The following is a 21,848-nucleotide window of genomic DNA, read 5'->3' on the forward strand; positions in this document are numbered from 1 at the left end:
CAGAAATCCCATGCAGGAAGTCTAATCGAGCACGGAGGAGTGCCGCGTTTCGATGGAGTATGGCGCTCTCCAGAGGCTTGAGATGCTGTCAAAGGGTTTTTTCGTGGATACCTGTACTTATTATTGCCTCCGTGGTGCTGTGGTCGTATTACGCTTACGTATTTCAGCTATGTCTATGTGAGTATCGGAAACGCGGTCGTTTTTCTTAACCATTATTTTCCCCTTCTAAAACCGAAAACATGTACCGCCGTTTGCCGCACAGCTGTGTGACAGATTTAAATTACAGAGCAGGAACTAGCAAACTATGCGGAAGTGTTTTGTGTTGAGGTTTTGTGTTGTTAATGTTTTAGGTTTTCAATTATAACACAAAAGCTTTAAGCACATTTTGCTTTCGCCGAGAGGTCTGTCTATTCATAAAGCGCGCCTATTGTTATGCTTATTGCTTTCAGCCTCTCATTCCGGCTACTGTTGTTAGCCGGTAAATTCCCCCTTTTATGTAAAAATAAACTGCACACTTGCATAAACTGGGTGTATGTTTTTTTTTTATGTTAACTATTCTTTATTTTTGTTCCTACAGTCACCCTGTCGAACACATTAGAAAAGGGTAAGTGCTGTTTATGATCAGGATTTTACAATATAGAAAATAATGTTCAATATATGAATCATGTGAACATAGTATTGTTTGACTCTGCAGTGGCCTATTTACTGGTGTTCCATGTTTGCTTTGGAATGTTTTCCTGGACCTACTGGAAGTCCATCTTTACCCCTGCTGCAACCCCATGCAAGAAGGTATCTCAAAATCATGTTATGGGATACATCTCCAATTCCGGATGCTAATGGGATGTGTTTGTTGTACTAGTTTCAGCTCTCTTACTCAGACAAGGAAAGGTACGAGATGGAGGAGAGGCCGGATGCCCAGAAACAAATCCTGGTTGAGATTGCCAAAAAGCTGCCCATCTACACTCGAGCTCAGTCTGGAGGTAAACTTTCACTTATGCTTTAATGATATGCTATACCACAGAGGCAGGCGGATTAGCGACAGTCAATCTTCTCGCGTGCAAGGAGGTGTGCCTAAAACAGATAGCATTAGCATCCCAACGGCAAGCAGACGAGCACCGGCTCTTTCATTAGCGCAGACGGCTGAGCTTGAAGTTAAACCGGCTCGGCTCAAATGTCCTGCACTCAACTGGCCTTCCTCTTGTGTCTAGCTATCAGGTTCTGCGACCGCTGCCAGGTGCTGAAGCCTGACCGCTGTCACCACTGCTCGGTCTGTGAAACGTGAGTTACACTTTGCTCCCCGATATGTGCATTTAGAGACTGGCATGACTTGTGCTAATTGACAAGATGTTTGTAAAATTTATAAAAAAAAAAAAAAAAGAGAGAGAGATTAACATAGACATTGTTAGTGTGCTGTGAATATTAGTGAGTCCATTTTTTTTTCTTTACGCCACCTGGTGCTTTGTGCCCGAAATATTGGAGAAAAACATGCTTCAAAAGTTGAATTTTTTTGGGAGGTGTAACATTCTTTCGCTGTGAACACGTGAGACTTTGGCGTAATGAGTGAGACTTCACAATGAGTCATGATAGCTAGCTATGGCTAGCTACTTTGGTCTCTTTTCACAAAGTTTTCATTTTGTTTTGTCACTGAAATGATGCTGTTATTGGCATTTTCAGCCTACATTTCATTTACTAAGTAATTGATTCATGAGATCAAAAATTTAATGTAACACAGGCAAGTAGTAAGCTTGTCTTTTATTGTGACTTAAGTTGAAGTGACTTTGCGATGCTAACCGCTAAGATAAGTGCTCACGAGGCAATTCGGGCATTTTTGCTCACGGTGATTGACCAATCAGTTGCCGTTCATAGCAAAATAAACACTGCATTAAAAAATAAATAGAAATAAATAAACACAAGATAATTGATTGAGGTTCCTCTCTATATAACCAAAAGAGGCACCTTAACTCATTCACTGCCATTGACGGCTATAGACGTCAAAAATTCATTTGAACTATGTCTATTAGTTTAACATTTTCCCCACTTTATTTAACAAGAGTATGAAAACCTAGAATTTTTTAAAATTGTATTAGAACAGGTATAAAATTTGTGATTAATCGTGAGTTAACTAGTGAAGTCATGTGATTAATTTAAAAAAAATGGTAATCTTATTTTTAAAGAAAATATTATTAAAAATGAGGGGCGTCAGGCGATTAAAATTTTTAATCGTAATTAATCGCGTGACTTCACTAGTTAACTCACGATTAATCACAAATTTTATATCTGTTCTAAATGTACAAAAAAATAATTTCTAGGTTTTCATACTCTTGTTAACAAAAATGTAAAAACTAATAGAAATAGTTCAAATTAATTTTTGACGTCTATAGCCGTCAATGGCAGTGAATGAGTTAATAATTGCAAATGATTTATATTTTCATTTATAGGTGTGTTTTGAAAATGGACCACCACTGTCCTTGGTGAGTTTTATTTTCTTCTCCAGTCCCATTTAATACATTATTAGTAACCTCTTGACATCCTAATCTGACTTTCCTTTAGGGTGAACAACTGTGTTGGTTTTTCCAACTACAAGTTTTTCCTGCTTTTCCTTTCCTATTCAATGCTGTACTGCTTATACATCGCAGCCACAGTCCTTCAGTATTTCATTCAATTCTGGGTGGTAAGTGTTACAATCATTTGTAACCAGCAGTACGTTTTTCACCGCCATTTATTTTCCTGTAACTCTTTCTCCCAGGGGGACTTACCAAACGGGCCGGCAAAGTTCCACGTCCTTTTTCTCATGCTTGTGGCGCTTATGTTTTTTGTCAGTCTCATGTTCCTCTTCAGTTACCACTGTTGGTTGGTGGCGAAAAACAGATCCACGTTAGGTATGTCACAACAGGAATACCGTAATCATACCAACGTGCGTGGTATATTTTGACCCAATGTCATCTTATCCAGAGGCCTTTTCAGCTCCAGTCTTTGTCAACGGACCGGACAGACACGGTTTCAACGTTGGCATACGCAAAAATCTGCAGCAAGTATTCGGAAAAGACAGGAGACTGTGGTTCCTCCCTGTCTTCTCAAGGTGAATTTGATCTCGAGTGCATCGCATGATTGCCTGTTGTGATTTTGTGCCATTTTCTTTTCAGTCAAGGGAACGGACACTACTTTCCTTTAAAGAATCGGAGCGAGAGTCAGAACCCTTTACTGGCAAACAAGGAGATGTGGGAGGAGTCAGATGACGCGTCTGAGGAAGGAAGCTGGGGTGAGTCACTTGAATATTGGCGGCTTTTGTAAATTGTAGGAGTAATGTTAATCATGGCAAAAAAAAAAAAAAAAGTCATTTAGTTTCCCGTCCCACTAGATAAAGAAAAAAAAGGGAAAACATTGTTTCTTCAAAAAACAAAAACAAAACACAATTAGACATTAACTGCTTCAATTTTATGTACTACCATATATCAAACATCACAAATATATATTTTTTATTATTATGAGATATGACAAATTAATTATACACTCCTAGTGATCATATCACAAGGGATACTTTACTCATTGAGCCATTTTCAACAGTCAGAAGATAACATTTTGTCTATAATTAATGTGATAACCTTTTCATGAACAATTCATATCTTTAAAAACGATTTTTTCCACTGAAGATGACGTGACCGGTGCTGAGGAAATAGGTAACGACCAATCACGGCTCACCTTTAGTTTGGTCAACAAACTGAGCCATGGTTGGTCGTTAGTAACGACCAATTAGTTGGTAACTTGGTTGGTTGTTAACGGCAAATCATGGCTCAGTTTGTTGACCAAACAGAGGTGGAAAATCCAGGTCCAGAAAGTAAAAATTAAAAGCCCAGGTGCTTGCTAGCTAGCTACCTAGCTAGCTAGCTAGCATCAGGGACTAAAGCCAAACTGCTTGCTAGCTAGCTAGCTAGCTAGCATCAGGGGCTAAAACCAAACGGTGGCAGGGTTTTTAATTTCTGGACCTGGATTTGCCACCTCTGCCGTGTGGATTATATTTCAAGGTCGTATTGTACAATTTAAGGATTTAACATTTTGCTGATGTGAACGCCATTTCAAATACTTTGTCAATCAGAGCATTTTGTCGAAAATGAAAAGTAGTCAAAATAGCAAAATTAATTTCAGGCGCTATACAGCTACACTCATAATAATGAATTGTGCAAATAGCCATGTAATATTGGGTAATCATTTGAACCATTCATAAAAAAAAACAAAAACATGCTGGCAACAAGTGCAGATTGCGTCCTAACTCCCGACTGAAGGCGGTCTGGAATGCATCACGTGACCGCAAATCTTTGCTGATGGACCCACGTTATCAGCAGATCCTCTTGTCCCGTCTAAGCAAACAATGCGTGCGTTCGCACCACATTGTTTTGTCCATGACCTCTGAACTGGCCAGTGCCATTTGTGTTGTGCGCTGCAGATTGCAGTAAAGGCTAGTAATCATTGTTACACGTTAACTGAAGTGTCAAACTGACACCAGATATCTGAAAAAGCATTTAAGATTGTCCCACTGGGCTTTCCATACTTCCTCATACCACAATGTGTATTCCTCAATCTGACGTTTACAAAGTGTTTGGCCTTTCTTTAAACCTCTGTCAACACATCTCACCACTGACACATACCAAATGACTGTCGACAAGCAGCTGTCTCCAAACATGACCTCATCGTACACTCAGTGATGTTGTCAGTCCTGCCGAGCATTATGATCATTCCGGTGTCATCAATGTTCACATGATTCGAGGCCAAGGTCATGTGACTTTTATTCCAAAGCCTCAATGGCATTGCAATGTAATTTCTCTGCGATGGGAACCCGACTAGAATTTTCTGCTGCCTGCTTGTGGACTTCATGCGACCATCTAATCAATAGCGCCCTCTGGTGGCCACAAGCTACATCACTTGAACAATTCCTAAACTCTTCAAAAGGGAATTGTCCTTTTATATTTCGTCCCCCCCCCCCCCTCTCTCCTCTCCAATTTCAGTTGAGGATCAAGACCCTTCCGTTACCATAGAGATGGAGGACTAGACAATGGACACTGGTGCAGAGGTTGAAGAGGAGGCGGCGGGAACACGCACTCAAAATGTGGATGTTTGCCAAGAACTCTAACAAGGACCAAACTGCATTTGGATGTTATTTTCTTCTTTTCGCGAAAAAGCGGACGGACATCCGGGTACGTCCCGGCGCCGCTCAATAATGAACTTGCAACTCCGTGTGACCATTTGAAGGTGTGGCTTTCGCAAAAGCTGGATTGTGTTTGCGCCATCCAATGTTACCTCTTGCTCACATTTGCTTCTGGAGGCAAATTCACTGACTGGAAGTTCAGTCTTCTTGCCCAGGTAGCACATCTTATTTATTGCCCGTCACCTGACCAGATTGAACCTGCGCCTTACACATACTGTATGTTATCCTGTGTTGTGGGGACCCGTTTTCTAAGTGAATGTATCCAGCAGCCTGTTGCTCTATAATGTGGTTTAGGTGCAAATCTTCCTCATATGCGATGATTGCTTTTAATCGCTACTTTGTGTGTTTGATAAGGTTAACAAAGAAAGACGTGAAACTGGAATAATAAGTATCTGCAAAAATGTAATCAATATATATAATAATCAGTATGAAGAGTATTTTGTTACACAAAAAAATCCTATCACATTAGTGGCCTTCGACGCTTCAGGGGCGTGGCCTCAATTAGTTACTAAGTGCGGCTTTCAAGTTAAAGTGGAAGTCAAAATATTATGTTCTATGTGACCTCACTAGTCTAAACATGACATTCTGATTAATATTACGTTTGTGAATTATGAAGCAAGAAAAGCCATTTTGATCCTTTTCAGGGGGCAGCCATTTTGCCACTTGCCGTTGACTGAAGATGACATTCACCGATCTGAATATATGACCGGATAGCCGACAGGCCTAGATTTTTGAAGCCACGAGGCCGCCATATTGCTCCTCCCAAGAAATGTTTCTCAGCATACGATCCTGTACATTTACAGTATCGAAATAGAAGAACATTTAAAACAGTACTTAATAGAAACAGCATGATTTTTCATGTTTTAAATTTGTTAAACATAAACAAGTGAACTTCAGACATTTTACAACTTGTCTTAAATATATGTATAAATTATCTGCTTTTATTATTAAAGAATTATAACGTTAATTCAACAAAATATGCCTCTGCCAAATCTAAGGAACTGAGCGATAAAAGACAAAGGGGGTCTTCAAACCAGCACATACTGTCTACTTTTCTGTTAAAAAAAAAAAAGTGGCCACAAAGCCCTATTAAGTGCTGTTTCAAATGTTCCCGGCCCTATACTAACTGCCAGCGTCAATCTGTACGTATACCGTATATTTTATACGCTTCAGTCTGCTCGTGAGATGGGAGGAGCAAAATGGCCGCCCTGTGACTTCAACAGCTTGCACGGGCGTGTATGGGCTATCGGCTATCCAGTCATATATTCAGATCAGTGATGACATCACAGTTGCTCTGGTCTTAGGCAACGACCAATCACAGCTCACCTGTTTTCTGAAGCTGAGCTGTGATTGGTTGTTACCTGAGCAACTGTGATGTCCTCTTCAGTCGACAGCAAGTGGCAAAATGGCCGCCCCTTAAGATGAATAAAAACGGCTGGATTTTGCTGCTTAACTCATATTCCACTAACGCAATATTAACCAGAATACCATATTTAGACTAGTGGAGCTGCATAGAACATATTGTCAAGAATTTTTTGGGGGTTGACTTGATTTGAATATACTGTATATATACCTTCAGACATTTGAGGGAAAAGCTATCATTGTGTATATCTTAAAAAAAACAGACTTAATAGGCACTAAAAATGTCAGAATTGAACTTGCATATCAAAAATGAAGAGATTTTTTTCTTATAATCCACGGGATCTAAAATGGTTAATTAGCACAACAAGCGTTTTTTTGTGTGTTTTTTTTTTAAGAGAGGACATATATAGAGTAGGTGACGGTTCATCCAGAAGTGAATGGAGAGCAGGTTTCCTACTATGTGATGTTTGTATTGTTTTGTATGTATTTACGTTCCTGCGGATTTGTACATATTTTATGCCAATGTTTTGAGACAAAACAATTTCTGATAACAGTTTATTGACAATGAAGGCAAAAGCTGAATGGAACCAGGTCACGTTTTTACTTCATTGCAGGATATTTCTACTTTGTTGGACCAATCAAGTAACACTCACGTCTGTCAAACACTCCTTAACTTTCCATCAATGTTGTGTATGTTTAATGTATGTGCATGTAGAAACCTTCAGAAAATATGGATGTTCTTCCATGATGCTTATTTATTGCTCAAATTAACGAGTGAGACATTTGCTCATTCGTGTGACATAAAAATATACAATATATATATATATACATATTGTATGTATCAGAAACCTGGATGTCTAACAATTAAAAAAAACAAAAAACGCTTGTGGTCCAGTCGAAACTGGTCTTTGGCGTACTGTGGGTGATTGTGTCATTTGTCAGTAAATACTATTCTTTGCCATTTGGTGGTCTTTCTGATAACGAATATAAACCCTTTATTAAATCACCACTTGTCACATGCAAAATAAAAATGATCTGGATATGGCTCAGCATTGTTTGTATTCATATGAGAAATAGCAAAAAGAAATCAATCCAATAAATACATTTGAGAAGAAAGTATTTGGCACAACAAGGCGAACAGTTTTAAATAAAGCAGACAAAAACGTACTTAAAACAAATCTGTTGCGCGGATTGTCCTGGATTTAATCGGTGCCAAAGTACCTTTGTCCAAAATGTGTTGGCGCCACTGGGTGAACTTCTGTTGCCAATATGGTGATGTCCGGGAACTCCTGGATTATAGACTTGGCCCCTAAAAGAAAAGAGGACATTTCATTCACTTTCATTCTTACTTGACCAATGTTGACTTTTTTCATTCTCAGTGAACCACCAGGATGTTAATAGTCTCCTGTGTTTTTTTTTAATTATTATTTTTTTTTACTGTGCAGTCTGAGTGAGCACGTTGTCACTTTATAACTTTAATGTTTTGCTTGTGTTAAAAAAAAAAAAAAAAGTAAAGATGACCTTGAAAATTGCATATCTATTTATTTTATTGATATCAATTACTTTTCAAAATTATTCAGCCCTAACATAAACAACAGAATAGTTAAAGAGGAAGTCAACCTAAACAACAAGCTAGCTATGCTTATACCCCGAATATGCAAATTCCATTTGGACAGTCAGCTACTGTGGCCACTTGAGCACGCGAAAGAGAAACTTAAAAACGTTCTTAAAGTGGAAGTCAACCTCAACAATTCTTATAACCTAAACATGACATTCTGATTAATATTACATTTGTGGAATAAGAGTTATGTAGCAAAATCCAACCGTTGTTATCCATTTCAGGGGGCGGCCATTTTGCCACTTGCTGTCGATTGAAGATGACGTCACAGTTGCTCAGGTTTTAGGTAACAACCAATCACAGTTCAGCTTCGGAAAAACAGGTGATCTGTGATTGGCCGTTGCCTGAGCAACTGCGATGTCATCTTCAGTCGACAGCAAGTGACAAAATGGCCGACCCCCTGAGATGGATTAAAAAGTGGCTGGATTTTGCTTCATAACTCATATTCCACAAATGTAGTATTAATCAGAATGTCATGTTTAGACGAGTGAGGTCACATACATTTTTGGCGGGGTTCACTTCCTTCCCGGTTTTAGCTTTTCCTAAAACAAATCTGTGCGCTCGCATTGAAAATGATGAGGAACTTCATTTCAAAACAAGCATTGTATGAGACTAATCACCAGCTGCAGCCACCGCGCAGCAACGCAGTTTACCAGTCGAATAAAAGCAACGACACGCGAGGAAGAGAAAGCGCGGGGGCAGATTGGAAACTGATTTGTTTGGGTAAACAAAATCAAATGGAAAACGAGCCCATGCAGCTGTGCTGATGTACCGTGAGGTGTGGAGAAGAGGCTGAGGAGGATAATATGTCTGGGCTGGACCCCGTGCTCGATCAGCACCTTCACTGCTTCGATCACCGTGTTCCCAGTACCTGACCACACACACACACACACACACACACACAATGTGTTACACACTCTCAAAATAGCCCTCACTTAAAACATGACATCTTTAGGATGAATTGGGTTATTAGATCATAAAAAAAATATGAGCACGTCCGCCCGAGTGTAATTGCTTATGTTATCATCTCAAAAGGTCCCCGGTTGTGACCCGCACACTTGACATGCGTTTGAATATTCTGCCATTAAAATAAACCTCCAACCTGACAGGGTCAACAGCATATATATTTTTTCTCATTTGTGTGCAGGGAAATGCAAAAGATACTTTTTTTTTTTTTCTTCTGGCCCTCATTATGCTGTTCTGCAGCTTGGTGGCCATCGTCGAGGCAGTGTATAATTTCCTCTGTGAGGCCTATAATTATCAGACCAGGGTGAGTGATGTGGAAATGTAGACTCGGCGGTAAAGGTCGACGCGACTGAGATTTCTCAAAAATAAATATATACGTGAAAATGCACAGCTCATAACGTGTGCTGCCGTTGTGGAAATTGCGGCGCAGCATCGAACGTTATGAAGTCCGCGCGTGCGCCGACTCACTGAGGATGGGGTACATGAGCAGCACTTTTCTCCTGTAAATATCTGGAGGGAACTTGGCATAGTAGACCTTGGCTTTCTGGGTCTCCTCATCGCTTTGGATGAGGATTTTGCCGATGCGGATGGAGCGGCAGCAGTCCCGCAGGCCTTGCTCCATGGCCTCACCTGTGCCAAAGACGCAAGGGAACAAAACAGGGTTGAAGGCGTTGTCCTTAACTCATTCACTCCTCGCCATTTTCACTGAAGCAACCCCCTTCACTCGCGGCTGTTTTGCTGGATTTTGACTGATTTTGCAAGGCCCACAGAGTATTGTGTTCTATTGCTATAAAAACATGGAACCTACCAAAAGAAAGATTAGTCTCTTCTTTCATCGGGGAAAAAGTATATTTCTATCCGTTTTCGTTTTGCAGCCATTAGCATTAGAATATAGCTAAGTTTCATCATTATTCACCAACGTGTTCAAAACACTGAGAAAAATAGCTTTTTTTACAACATGGCCCTGGTTGGTCTCTTATACTCTGCTGCTACCTGCTGGCCATTTTGCAATAACTATTATTGCTTCAAGCATTCTCTTCAATTCAAAGGCTGCATCAAAACCTTCTGTATGCTCGAACATAAAAAAAACAAAAAAACGTATACATATGTCTTTGGGAGCATGGTAATAAAATACGTTTTTGGGAGCAAATATGTTAACATCGACAGAGCCTGTGACGAAAGTAGTTTATATATATATATATATATTTTTTTTTTCCATTTATATTTATTTTTTGTATTTAATTTTTCAATTATATATTTCTTTTTATATCTGTTTTTGTTTTCACATTTATTTATTTACAGTGTTCCTTCGCTATAATGCGCTTCACTTTTCGCGGATTTTTTGTGTGTGCAATTTTGCATGCATTTTTTTTTTTTACAGTAATTTTATAAAATTTATGAAGGTTTGAACATTGAGGATGTTTAAACAAAAGAGAAATGTGAGAAAATGTAAATGCCTCGATGAGAAAAGTGTATAAACTGTGTGGTGAAGGGTTTTAGAGCCTTAAAATATTTATAAGAAATGTAAAACATAAAGCTACTTTGCGGATTTCATTTATTTAATTTTAGAGGCATATTATTCCAAAACATTTGAGCTGAATCCCCAATTTTTTTTTTTTGACTCACCGCTCCTCATAATGCTGACGCCGCAGTTGCCTCTCTCAAACTTGACTCCTTCATATTTATATCCTGAAGACACAATATGGCACAAGTCAAGTTATGAACGCACGGTGGAAGCGTAGAACAAACCGAGTCAGCTCCTCTGTGACATGGGAAGGCATGTCGACGACTTCGACAGCTTTTCTAATTCCCGGTCTCACCTGTTGGTGTAGTCACAGTGCACTCAGAGTAAGGCAGTTGATTAAGGCCTTCTTCCACTACAAGTCTAATCTGTTGAACAATAGACGTAAATCAATTAAATAATGAAAATGCATAAACACTGTTGGTATCACGGTACTTTATGATCCTACCAGTCGGTCGGCACAGAACACAAAATCCCCTCTGCTGGTAGTCCTGAAAACAAAGAGGGGAAAAAAACGTTCAAACCAGATTTTTTTTTTAGTTGTAGTAGTTATTGAATAATTATTTCAGCATCGATCAATGTTCAGATGTTATGGGAAAGTCAATGTGGAAACTCTAATCTAATTGATGGAGTGGATTAATTAATAGTTAATTTGGGTGCATTACATTTTCTAACTGCCTGAATCAAAAGAAATGTAATAAAATGGATCACTTACAAACCCTGATTGCCAATCCTTCATATATAAATTATACATTATATGTCAATATCGGAGGATTTGAGGGCATTATAACAGCATTTATTGATAAAAAAAAAAAAACTGATTTAAATGTATGCAGTATTTTGAAGCTGTCAGTCACATGTCAGTTGAGGAGAACTGCTCATAATATATAATAGACATTTGTTTGGTCCTGACCTTTTTTTTTTGGTCAAATTTCACACGATCCTTTGAGAACTTTATAAAGACTAAAATGCCAGCTGATATGAGAAAGGTCCCCAATCCCACGACAATTACTTTTCTGCTACAGCTTTAGGTGACAAATGTTAAAAGAAGCTTTTCGGGATGTTAGAACATTACTGGAAAACTGTTTTCCTTTATTGACAAAGAGAATACAGGAAATGATAGCAAATTAAATAGCGATTGTTTCCAGGTTTATTTGACAAGCTTCTCTCACATAGAATACTGGTTATAAGAATTTAGTGGAGAAGATAGAGATGACCATCTGTATTAGGGCTGTGCGATTATGCCAAAAACGTTAAATAACGTTTCGTAAAATCCTATGGAGGAGTGCCAAAGACGTTAAAAGACGTTTTTTTTCAAAACAGGTGAAACTAACCATTTTCTATTGTTGATTACTCAAAAACGGAATAAGGTAGAAACAAACTTTTTTTTTCTGATGGAAGATGAGAGTCCAATCTTGTTTTGGCAGTATGTGTGTTTCCATAGTCCAAACACATAATTTTCTATGGACCTTGAAAGATCAGTCAAAATGCTTAAAATCGGCTGGCACCCACGGCATCCCTTTTCTGAAAACGTCTGGCAGTCAAAGAGTTAATCACAATGAATTTGGTAATAATTACCATTACGATTAGGACTATCATTTGTTTTTGTGGTACAAAACAAGAAAATGTTAAAACATGTGAAAAATATTAAGACAAATAAATGTCTTTGAAACACTATGGCAGTTCCTTTTAGACCAAACAAGATTGACTAAATTAGGTATTTTAAAATAAAAAAGGTGCAAATATACAAATTTAAACAACTCAAAATTAGTATTAATAATCTTTTATTTTTGTTTACGATTATGCCATTTTTTTAAATTGTGGATTGTAATAATTAAAATTGTGATTGAATTTCGATTAATTGCAGAACCCTAATCTGTATCTGACAATTGATGACAATTTGTATCTTTATGAAGTTGGTGGAGGAAAATGTGATACAAAGTGAAAAGTAAAGTGATTGATAGGAACTCTTGTTTTCCATACTGAAATGTAAGTATTTGTTGGTAATTGTTATTGTGCATCTATTGGGAAATCTCTTTGGTGGACATGGATCAAATTTGACAGTATTGTGTATTTGGGGTCGCCCGAGGGAGTGTGTGTGTGTGGGGGGGGTCAAATTTCATTGTGAAACAATATCATTTAATTATTTTTATATTTTTTTAATTACAGCAAAATCAAATTGGATTTATGTGATCCTTTATAAATTTAGGGAAAGAAAATGTGGGATTAAAAAAAAAACAATAACAAAAGCAAAGACTCACTTGTCTCTAATAATAGTCTGTAATTCTCGTATCTGGTCATTGAGGGGAAGCAGTTTGAGTTGAGGTCCCAGTGACTCCTGGTTTGCGGGCTGCCTGCTGCTGGCATCACCTGCCTCATGAGTGGCCAGCACAGCCGCCACATTGCTGCCGCCGCTGCTGCTGCTGCTGGTGGTGGTGGTGGCTGCAAAGCGCACTTGCTTCATTGGGTGCTCCTGGCCGGTATTTACATTGCTCATTTGCTGATTGTGGCATGGCATCCTGAGTGAGGCTGTGAGGGGGGAGGACGGTAGTGGTCTAGCAAAAGGATCAAAGTTGGTCGAGCGACCGTCGTGTTAATAATCAGCCGTTCAACAAAGAGCAAAGCGGCCAGGCAACGTGTTTTTTTACCTTTAGCCGCGACTCGTGTTTTCGAAAGGAGAAATTCCCAACTCAATCCAGCTGTCGCATACGGCCACACTATAGTGTCATATTAAATAACGTTGAAACTATAAACCGCGTCGTTTAAAAGGTCAGATTATCTCGTTATTAACGTTAAAATCACGGTATGTAGCAACACCGCCCGCCTGCTAGCTTTGACACTAGTGACAGCCAGGCGATGACGACCTAAACGGAAATGACGTAGCCGGCGCGCGCACGTCCCGCCTTCGCTCACACTTTGCAACATGGCGCCACTGTTGGTGTCGCTGAAATGCGGCTTACACTTCCACAGACGAAAACTGGCAATTATTCTTCAAAAGACAAGCTCGTACCACGCGTGGAGTAAAAATGAAGGCGAGAATGGGACGAAGTACACGCGTCAAAGTGCTTATTTGGTAAGTTTAACGAGGAGTTGGAGAGGACACGGTTGCTTTTTGGGGTGACAGTCCACACACAAGGACAGAGCTGGACACAAGTTGTCCAATGTCCTCTGGTGTTACACAGGAACAAAAATAACAATGTGTGGTTTTCCTATTCTTGCGTGACTGTTCTATGCCGCCGCTGTCATGCAAATCACACGTGAGTTTGTATCATGACTGCTAGCTACGTGCTAACTTGGATCTCCACCAGTGTCCAAGTTGTAACTCGCAACAAAACTTTTAACTTAATGTGATTTTTTTTGTGTGACAACTAACGACAAACACAGTGGATTGCGAAATACGGTTTGTTTCTTTAATAGGACAAATCATGACAGCCTGCCAGGGGTGTTGCATCACGTGTTGGAAAGCGACAGACATGTCAGTAAATGTTAGATAAGCGAGTTTGTCCCACCCGGTGGTGCATTGACACTTATTATCTGCTGATGTCATTGTCGGTGAACAACACGGTAAAATGAAAGAAAGGAGTAAGGCATGAGAAGATGAGACATTTCAAAAGTGAAAGTTGAGGAGTCCTGTTTCAGTTTTGATATGACACACAGTTTTGAAATGATGCTTGATTCACTTGAGACCACCATGGCAGGATGTTAGACCGATATGTTTTTGTTTTCAGGGTCGATACTTATTATTAGTAGCAACGAGGCCGATAACCGATATTTGGAGCCAATGTTGATTTGCATTAAAAGAGAAACTATTAGCTTAAAAAACTTGAAATGCCAGTAAGCATGTTTGTTAAAACAACATAAAATTGAAGCTTTAAAAAAGAAAAAAAATAATTCTACACTAAATAGTTTCCCAAAATTTCAACATAACTCAAATGTTGAACTTAAAATATGACCGCTTAAACTTAAAATAAGATCATATGCAAAGTTAATATTTTTAGGTTCATCCTGAAATTTCACCCGGAAGCCGAATATCCCTTACTTTTTGTGAGTACTGTATTGTATTTTATTCATTTTCTGTTTCTAGTGTATTACCAGGGAGTGACAATACTCCATACATTTCATCTTATGTACATTACTCATGTAAGTTAAAGGTAGAGATGAAACTGTATGAAAATCATCAGGAATATAGTAACAAAAATCAAATCAAAGTTTATTTGTATAGCACCTTTCATACATTAAAATGCAACTCAAGGTGCTGAACAATTAAAACAGCCAAGGTACAATAAAAAGAAAAAACACCCCTCCCCCCAACATCACCATGATTATACCCACACACACAAAAACAACATGGCGGGACACAGAGAAACCATGTGGGGAAAATGAGTTAAAAAAGTTCTCATTATTATTACATTGTTAAAATACATAAACAAAAAGCGATTTTTTTTTGCACAAACTTGAATGTATTGTAAATTTAATTTTGAAGACACATTTTGAAAATACGAAAAGCAACCAAAATTAATTTTCATGTTATTAAGAGCCCACAAAATGTACATAAGTCCTGTGACGAAGATAATAGTGATTTGTGACAGGGCAGTAAAATTTCAGAATGAAACAACAAGTTGAGCACACACTGAGTTGTTCGGTGTTCTGCAAATTTATAATCATCTCGTTTACATCTTGTGTTTCAGCTGTGTACCCTGCCACTCTCTCGAACAAGCACATGGAATACAAACACAACTGAAAGCAGTCGGCGCATTTTACAGGCAGCAAACGTAAGTAGACATGAGAAGTACTCTCAGATCAAAGTGCTGTGAATATATGAGATTCATGCACGTTCTAACAGCAAACGTTTCACAGCAGTTGCAGGTGAGAGATAAACGAACATGCTGGCATGGGAATGCTGGAGGAAATCTCAGCGCAGACCCCAAAAATGTGGTAAGAGCTTTTGTTTTTCAGTATTTGTGTTCATAGTGGGGCCGATGGGGCACATGGCATGTTTTTAACCTATAAAACACACTTCCAAGTGCAGGGACACCACATATTGGATGTTTCCACTAAAAAAAAATTGATAGTTAAGAAAAACTAATTAAATAAAGGCGAAACAGAAAAATACATCGATTTTTTTTTTTTTTGCCATTAGTTGTTTTTTTAGGATCTATGGAATAATTGCGAGTAGTTCTACTTGCGAGCGTTTACTCGCAAGTTCACTGTACAGTGAACCTTGACCATGCTCTGAACTCAAAACATTCATAACTCAAATCATTGTTCCTTATTGAAATGAATGGAAATGCTATTAATCCATTCCCGCATCCCAGAAATAAGCATCAAATGTGTTACGGCTTTTTCATCATGATATGATAGGACTCGATATTATACTTTGGGAAACAAACAGTAATGACATTATTAAGTATAATTTAAAAGAATTTGGCAATTTTTTTGTCACAATTTTTGGAAGAGGCGGGATAAAGCACTGGGCGATACTCTGATATATATTTAAAACAATTTTGAACTCATTAACTCATTCACTACCAGCCATTTTCACTGAAGCAACTTCCCTCGCTCCCGGCGGTTTAACTGGATTTTTACTGATTTTGCAAGGCCCACAGAATATTGTGTTCTATTGCTATAAAAACATGGAACATACCAAAATAAAGATTAGATTCTCTTCTTTCATCAGGAAAAAAGTATATTTCTTTCCTTTTCCGTTTTTGCAGCAATTAGCATTAGAATATAGCTAAGTTTCATCATTATTCACAAATCTGTTTAAAACATAGGCAAAAAAAATAGCTTGTTGCAACATAGCCCTAGTTGATCTCTTATATTCTGCTGCCACCTGCTGGCTGTTTTTGTAATAATTACCATTGTTTCAACCGTTCTCTTCAGTTCAGAAGCTGCATCAAAGCCTTCTGTATGCACTAGCATAAAAAACAAACACTGGGACACTGGTAATATTTAAAGTAGAACCTATTTGTATGTTTTGGGAGCAAATGAGTTAAAGTGTCACTTTACAATACAGCCAAACCATTGATGGCATTTTTATTTCTACACTCTGTACATACGCAGCTTAAAAACACTAAATGTCATTACCTGAGCCCCGTTTGTGTGACAGAAACCTCCACAATTGCAGTAAATGTTAATCCTGTCTTCGCAGCGTCACATATTACTTAATTGAATTTGATCAAAGACAGATGTTGAGAACAAGGTCGCGTAATTTGCTGCCATACAGCCGGGCTGTAACGCGGAGCTTCCATATTGAATGGATTAGAGGAATTAGTGCATCAACTTTGGCCCGCGGAGAGTCCCTGTGGCAGGTGTGTGCTGCAGTGTTGGTAAATAGACATACTGGCACCAGTGGGCGCTGCGCTCTCAGATGGGATGACAGCCCAGGTGTCTCATGGGACTTGTAGTGCCAGACTGGTACTTCAGCTCTGCATGGTGATTCTTTGATAACTACCCTGTAGACATTGACTTGTGAAAGAGTCAAAGACAAGCAATGTATGTAGGAGTTACAATTATTAACTGTCTCACAAGTAAAAAAAAAAAAAAAAAATACACTATGTAATGTTATGTTGTATGAAGAATAAGCTATTTGTTTTCAAACTAAATAAGAGAATGTTGTTGTTCTCCATAGCTGAAAGAGGTGAACACATCTACGATCCTGTCTGCCATGCTGTCTTACGTGTGGCCAAAGGACAGACCTGATCTACGAGCCCGTGTTGCCATCTCTCTGGGCCTGCTAGCTGCAGCCAAGGTACTATCCAAGACTATTCCTTTTCTGTGATATCATCGACCAGTGGTTCTCAACCTTTTTTCATTGATGTACCCACTGTGAAATATTTTTTTAAGCCATGTACCCCCCCCAACTAACGCAAAGGATTTTTTTTGTTGAAAAACAGAAAAGACTTAAAATAGAGTTTTGTGGCATCATTATCTGATTTATCTTTTTTTTTTTTTTTCATTGTCTGATTTATCTAACGTTGGATCTTCGTTTGTATAGTGATCTCTCTTGGACTTTATGGAAATAAAGAGTTAACTAATAAAATAGAAATAATAAATTATTTATAAATATTTGTGCACATTAAAATTATTACCACAAACTGACCTAATATGGGTTCATCGCGAAGATCTGTTCTCAAAAAGAAATCGCTAACTTAATTTTAAATAAAGTTTTGAAATGATTGACAGGTGATACTAGGTGGCATATAACAGGTTGTGTCTAACCATTCGGGAAAATCAGGTCTTTTAGGACAATGAAATCGAATAACCTACTGAATATAACATTCATTTTATGATTATGAACTTATGTTCAATATTATATGAATTTTGATAATTATTTAATTATTATTTATAAGTATTTTTGCATGGAAGCTACTGAAATTTATTTTAAAATCTCACGTACCCCCCTGGAGTGACAACTAGACATTATATTTTTCTTCTTAACTTCAGCGTCATGTTTTAGAGGCTCCACTTCTAATTCTTCTGTTTTTATTTGAGATGCCGAACAATCTTTTGGGATGTTTGATTATTATTATCATCCAACTCTCGGCTTTAATATAAACATGTATTCAAATCAAAATTTCATGAGCCTCCCCCACAAATTCGTCCCATGACGTTGGCACCTCCATTGCGACGGGAAGTTCTCCGTGGCCTCAGAGACCAAAATATCTTATCAGCCTCGACAAAAGCTATTGCGTCGTTGGCATTTCGCTCTCGGCTGCAGATGCTGATACACTTGCTTGATGGCTTCTGCGATGGGTTTCAGCACCCCGGCCCTCGCCATCTCCCAAGGTGAAAAGGTTCGCCAGGCTAGGCAGGATGTCATATACTGTCTGAATTAGGAGGGTGATGCGGTGTGGCGGGCCGTCCAGGTGACTTTTCTTCCAGGCCTATTGACTGCTCTCACCTTGTCCACATCCGTCACCTCAAGCCAGCCAGCTTGCACCCCTCACCACCTTGTGAATCTGCCTCCGCCTCTCTGCACTCCCTGTGCCGAGGTGTTGGGGAAGAGCCCCAAGCTTGTTCTGCCATGTGCCACCGTACCCACTAGATCTGTTTTGGCGCAGCCGGGACTCATCATCCAGCACAGCAGCCTTGGCACTCCACTTTATTATTACAGTCTTCTGTGTTTTCAATTTAGTGCTTGGGGGGTCGTCTGACAAACTGTTTGCGGCTTTTGGATAAAAAAAAAAAGTATTTATATCAGTCTACAACCAGGGATGTGATTTTTCAGCTAATTCGCGGAATTCTGCTTTTTTTATCCCCCCCCCCCAAAAAAAATTTCAGATTTTTATTTTATTTTTATTTTTTAGTAGTTCATTGTGTATGCGCATGACTCCGACAGATAACATCTTCTGCTATAACAAAGACATTTGTGGTATGCTCTAATATGAGTTACTTTTCATTTGGTCATGATACAATTATTTGTTCATGAAATTTGAACTCTTCAACATTATTTATGTGTTAACTTAGTAATCACATTAGTTAGATATGATGATATTCTCAGTGATAGTTTTTAAAAGCAAAGGCAGTCCAATGTTTTTGAATGTGACTGATTTTGAGTTGACTAAAACTGCCATTTTATATGGGATAGTTCAATATACATTGAAAATTTATGCTGTTGTTTTGTCTATTTCTTTGTCATGTGAGTGCATTGAAAGTACTTAAAAACACGGAAAACCCATGAGCTCCGGGGGGCTACCCCCCCCCTTGTCCCCCCACCAGGGCACTGCCCTGGACCTAGCTGGGTGCCAGCGGCCCCCAGACCCCCGGCTAAATTTTCAGATAATTTCACTTTGGTCAAATCACATCCCTGTACAACATCTCTTGAGGCCAGTTTGTGCTCTTTGGCAGATTGGTATTTATTTATTTATGTATAATTTTTTTTTTTAATTAGGAGACAGGACATCCTGCCCATAGCTTAGTTCACACAGGCGTACACATACATACACGTCACTAACTTGAGGACACATTTATCTTTCTTTATGCTACTCGTTTTGGCCTTGTACTTTGTTCAGTGTAAAGGTGCAAAATGTGAACCTCAGTGAATATAAAATTAATGTGCTGTATCGAGTCCTTGGCTTCGCAGGAGCTACAGTGTGTTGGCATGCCTCTTTGTCTGCCTCTTCGGGGTAGCTGAAGTAATTCCGGTCTTTACAGATCATGTATTGCATGTTTTCCTTTCTTGCATTCAGATGCACTCTACACTCCCATCGGTGATCCACCTTAGAGACTGTACTGTGTTTATGTCGGATGAAATGTTGCGATCAGACTAAACATTTTCTTGATATTAAACACTAGCGAACTGGCTGGTGGAAATTGAATAGTGTTCCTGAGCTCTAAAATCTCCCACCACAGGGCATTACAGTAAAAGGTTGCTTTCTGGTATTGAAAGCTTCACAGGCAAAAATTCAAGGTTGGAGCTATAGTGCTACCTGACACACCCGCAGTCCTTGCAGAGAGCTGCTGCGTTACGTGTGTGCGCACTAAAATACAAACATGGAAGCATGTAGCTTTATGTTTGTCATTGCCATGTCATTTCCTTTTGAGAAACATTTCATTTTGTGTGGAGAATTGTTAAATGGATTCATATATATATATAAATTACTAACAACTAAATAAATAAATTCCTGTTGGTACAGCTTAAGCCCCAGCTAATATGAGTTGTCAGTGTTTTGTTAATTTTTTTTCCCCCCTAAAAGCATCTTAACCACAATTTTTTCCTTGAGGACATTTGCGTCAAACACAAATTTACAGCTGCCAAACATGCTCGTCCCCTGAGCATGGCTTCCTCTAGTGTGTGTTAAAGAGGTGACATCACATCATCCAACGTTTAAAAAAAAAAAATATATATATATATATATATATTATTGATTTCCTGGTTTGATGCAGGTCACCCCGATTCCTCCTGCTTGTCTACTTTAAATGGAAGCATCATCTGTGTGGACTGAAGTCCATTTTTCAATCAGCAGAATTACAATAAATGGACCCAATAAATTGCCGGATGACATATCACCAGGTACAGATTGACATGGTTCAACACAGTCCCTGCCTTTTCCAACCTCATAATGAGTTAGTAGATTAGATGAGGGGGTGTTTATAAACCCTTTGATAATAAGATCTGGTTGTGGCAGCCATTTTTAAAAAACGTTTTTTTTTAATGAGAGCCAGGACTGCCATTGCTAGAATATAAAACCCATGTCAAGTGTATAAATTGAGAACCCCGGTGAGTTAATATCCATCTTTATACATTGTGTTTGTGTGTCTGTGTGTATGTAGGCTGTATGGATGGATAAATGTGGCTATTTGTGAGTAAATGTATGTACCGGTTGATTTATTTACTTTACTGATATTCAATTATATCATGCAGCATTTGACGAGTGAACATCTAAGAAACAAGGCAGAAAGAAAAGTGTCTTGTCTGCGTTGCTCCTGGGTTCTCTGTCGGTCCTAATGTGTCACAAAGTGCTCAGGTTGACTCACACAGCTGTCCCTGTGCTTTTAATTAGCCCTAATACCCAATTCACTTCCATTAGCCGGAAATACCAGCCAGCACAGGAGCACCGGCAGACAGTCAGGGAGCGTTCACAGGCATGCACAGACTGTGTGTAAAGCTTTCATATGCATGTTGGAAAATAAAACTGGTTTTAGTTTGTTAAAACATCATTTAAAAGCGCCTCCTTGGAGACTGCTATAGGAATGTCCAATTGATTAATTGGACATTGAGAATTCTGTCAATTGAGTCCTACTGTAAATGGAAATGGGATGATACATCTTAACTAGTTTATTGTAATAAAAAAAACATCTACTTTTAGGTGCACAGAATCATTGTTTTTTTGTTGTTGTAGTCTGGTGGGCTGTTTGAGACTCTTCACCCCCCCCCCCATCCCCCCTCTCTGCCTTCCCAGATCACCAATGTGACGGTGCCCTTCATGTTTAAGTATGCAGTGGACGAGCTTAACCAGATGTCGGGACACATGCTGAACCTGAACGATGCGGCAAGCACGGTGGCTACCATGGCAACGGCCATGCTGATTGGCTGTGAGTTACAGACTTTTGTTGCACTAGCAGGTGCCGTGGCTCATCAGAGGGGACTATGGGACTGCCTATTATCTCCAGGCTGACCTTTCCCGACACACTCACATCAATGCCGCTGCACAATCTCCGCCTTATCCTCGTTTTAT

General features: G+C 38.9%; 3 protein-coding genes across 6 annotated transcripts in view; 2 read left to right on the forward strand and 1 right to left on the reverse strand.

Moving 5' to 3' along the window:
- zdhhc15b (zDHHC palmitoyltransferase 15b) lies at positions 1 to 7,611 on the forward strand. 3 transcript variants are annotated; one of them, XM_077578890.1, is made up of 11 exons: positions 3 to 177; positions 578 to 604; positions 695 to 789; positions 860 to 980; positions 1,209 to 1,278; positions 2,439 to 2,471; positions 2,551 to 2,671; positions 2,747 to 2,879; positions 2,953 to 3,079; positions 3,144 to 3,259; positions 5,001 to 7,611. In XM_077578890.1, exons 1-11 carry the CDS (start codon positions 60 to 62, stop codon positions 5,042 to 5,044), a joined length of 1,005 nt encoding a protein of 334 aa, XP_077435016.1. In that variant the 5' UTR covers positions 3 to 59; the 3' UTR covers positions 5,045 to 7,611. The 3 variants fall into 3 exon arrangements, with proteins under 3 accessions (XP_077435014.1, XP_077435016.1, XP_077435015.1); XM_077578888.1 differs by having other exon boundaries at positions 1 to 177; positions 2,551 to 2,879; XM_077578889.1 differs by lacking the exon at positions 3 to 177 and adding an exon at positions 208 to 478 and having other exon boundaries at positions 2,551 to 2,879.
- uprt (uracil phosphoribosyltransferase (FUR1) homolog (S. cerevisiae)) lies at positions 7,298 to 13,547 on the reverse strand. The gene is made up of 8 exons (XM_077578891.1): positions 13,317 to 13,547; positions 12,930 to 13,223; positions 11,117 to 11,159; positions 10,967 to 11,036; positions 10,773 to 10,835; positions 9,615 to 9,776; positions 8,953 to 9,051; positions 7,298 to 7,871 (listed from the first exon to the last, which is right to left on the reverse strand). The coding sequence occupies exons 2-8, from the start codon at positions 13,184 to 13,186 to the stop codon at positions 7,765 to 7,767; spliced, it is 801 nt and encodes a 266-aa protein (XP_077435017.1). The 5' UTR covers positions 13,187 to 13,223; positions 13,317 to 13,547; the 3' UTR covers positions 7,298 to 7,764.
- The window catches only part of abcb7 (ATP-binding cassette, sub-family B (MDR/TAP), member 7), a 26,122-nt gene continuing 17,791 nt past the window's right edge, over positions 13,518 to 21,848 (forward strand). For both annotated transcript variants that reach the window (XR_013295705.1, XM_077578887.1), the window contains exons 1-5: positions 13,518 to 13,741; positions 15,357 to 15,440; positions 15,526 to 15,603; positions 17,300 to 17,419; positions 21,573 to 21,705. Coding sequence is in view for 1 of the 2 variants with exons in the window: in XM_077578887.1 (XP_077435013.1) it covers positions 13,592 to 13,741; positions 15,357 to 15,440; positions 15,526 to 15,603; positions 17,300 to 17,419; positions 21,573 to 21,705 (565 nt within the window). In the remaining variant the exon portion in view is untranslated. The remainder of the gene's footprint in view (positions 13,742 to 15,356; positions 15,441 to 15,525; positions 15,604 to 17,299; positions 17,420 to 21,572; positions 21,706 to 21,848) is intronic.

The sequence above is a fragment of the Vanacampus margaritifer genome, chromosome 10 (assembly GCF_051991255.1).
Source record: "Vanacampus margaritifer isolate UIUO_Vmar chromosome 10, RoL_Vmar_1.0, whole genome shotgun sequence".
Lineage (NCBI taxonomy): Eukaryota > Metazoa > Chordata > Actinopteri > Syngnathiformes > Syngnathidae > Vanacampus > Vanacampus margaritifer.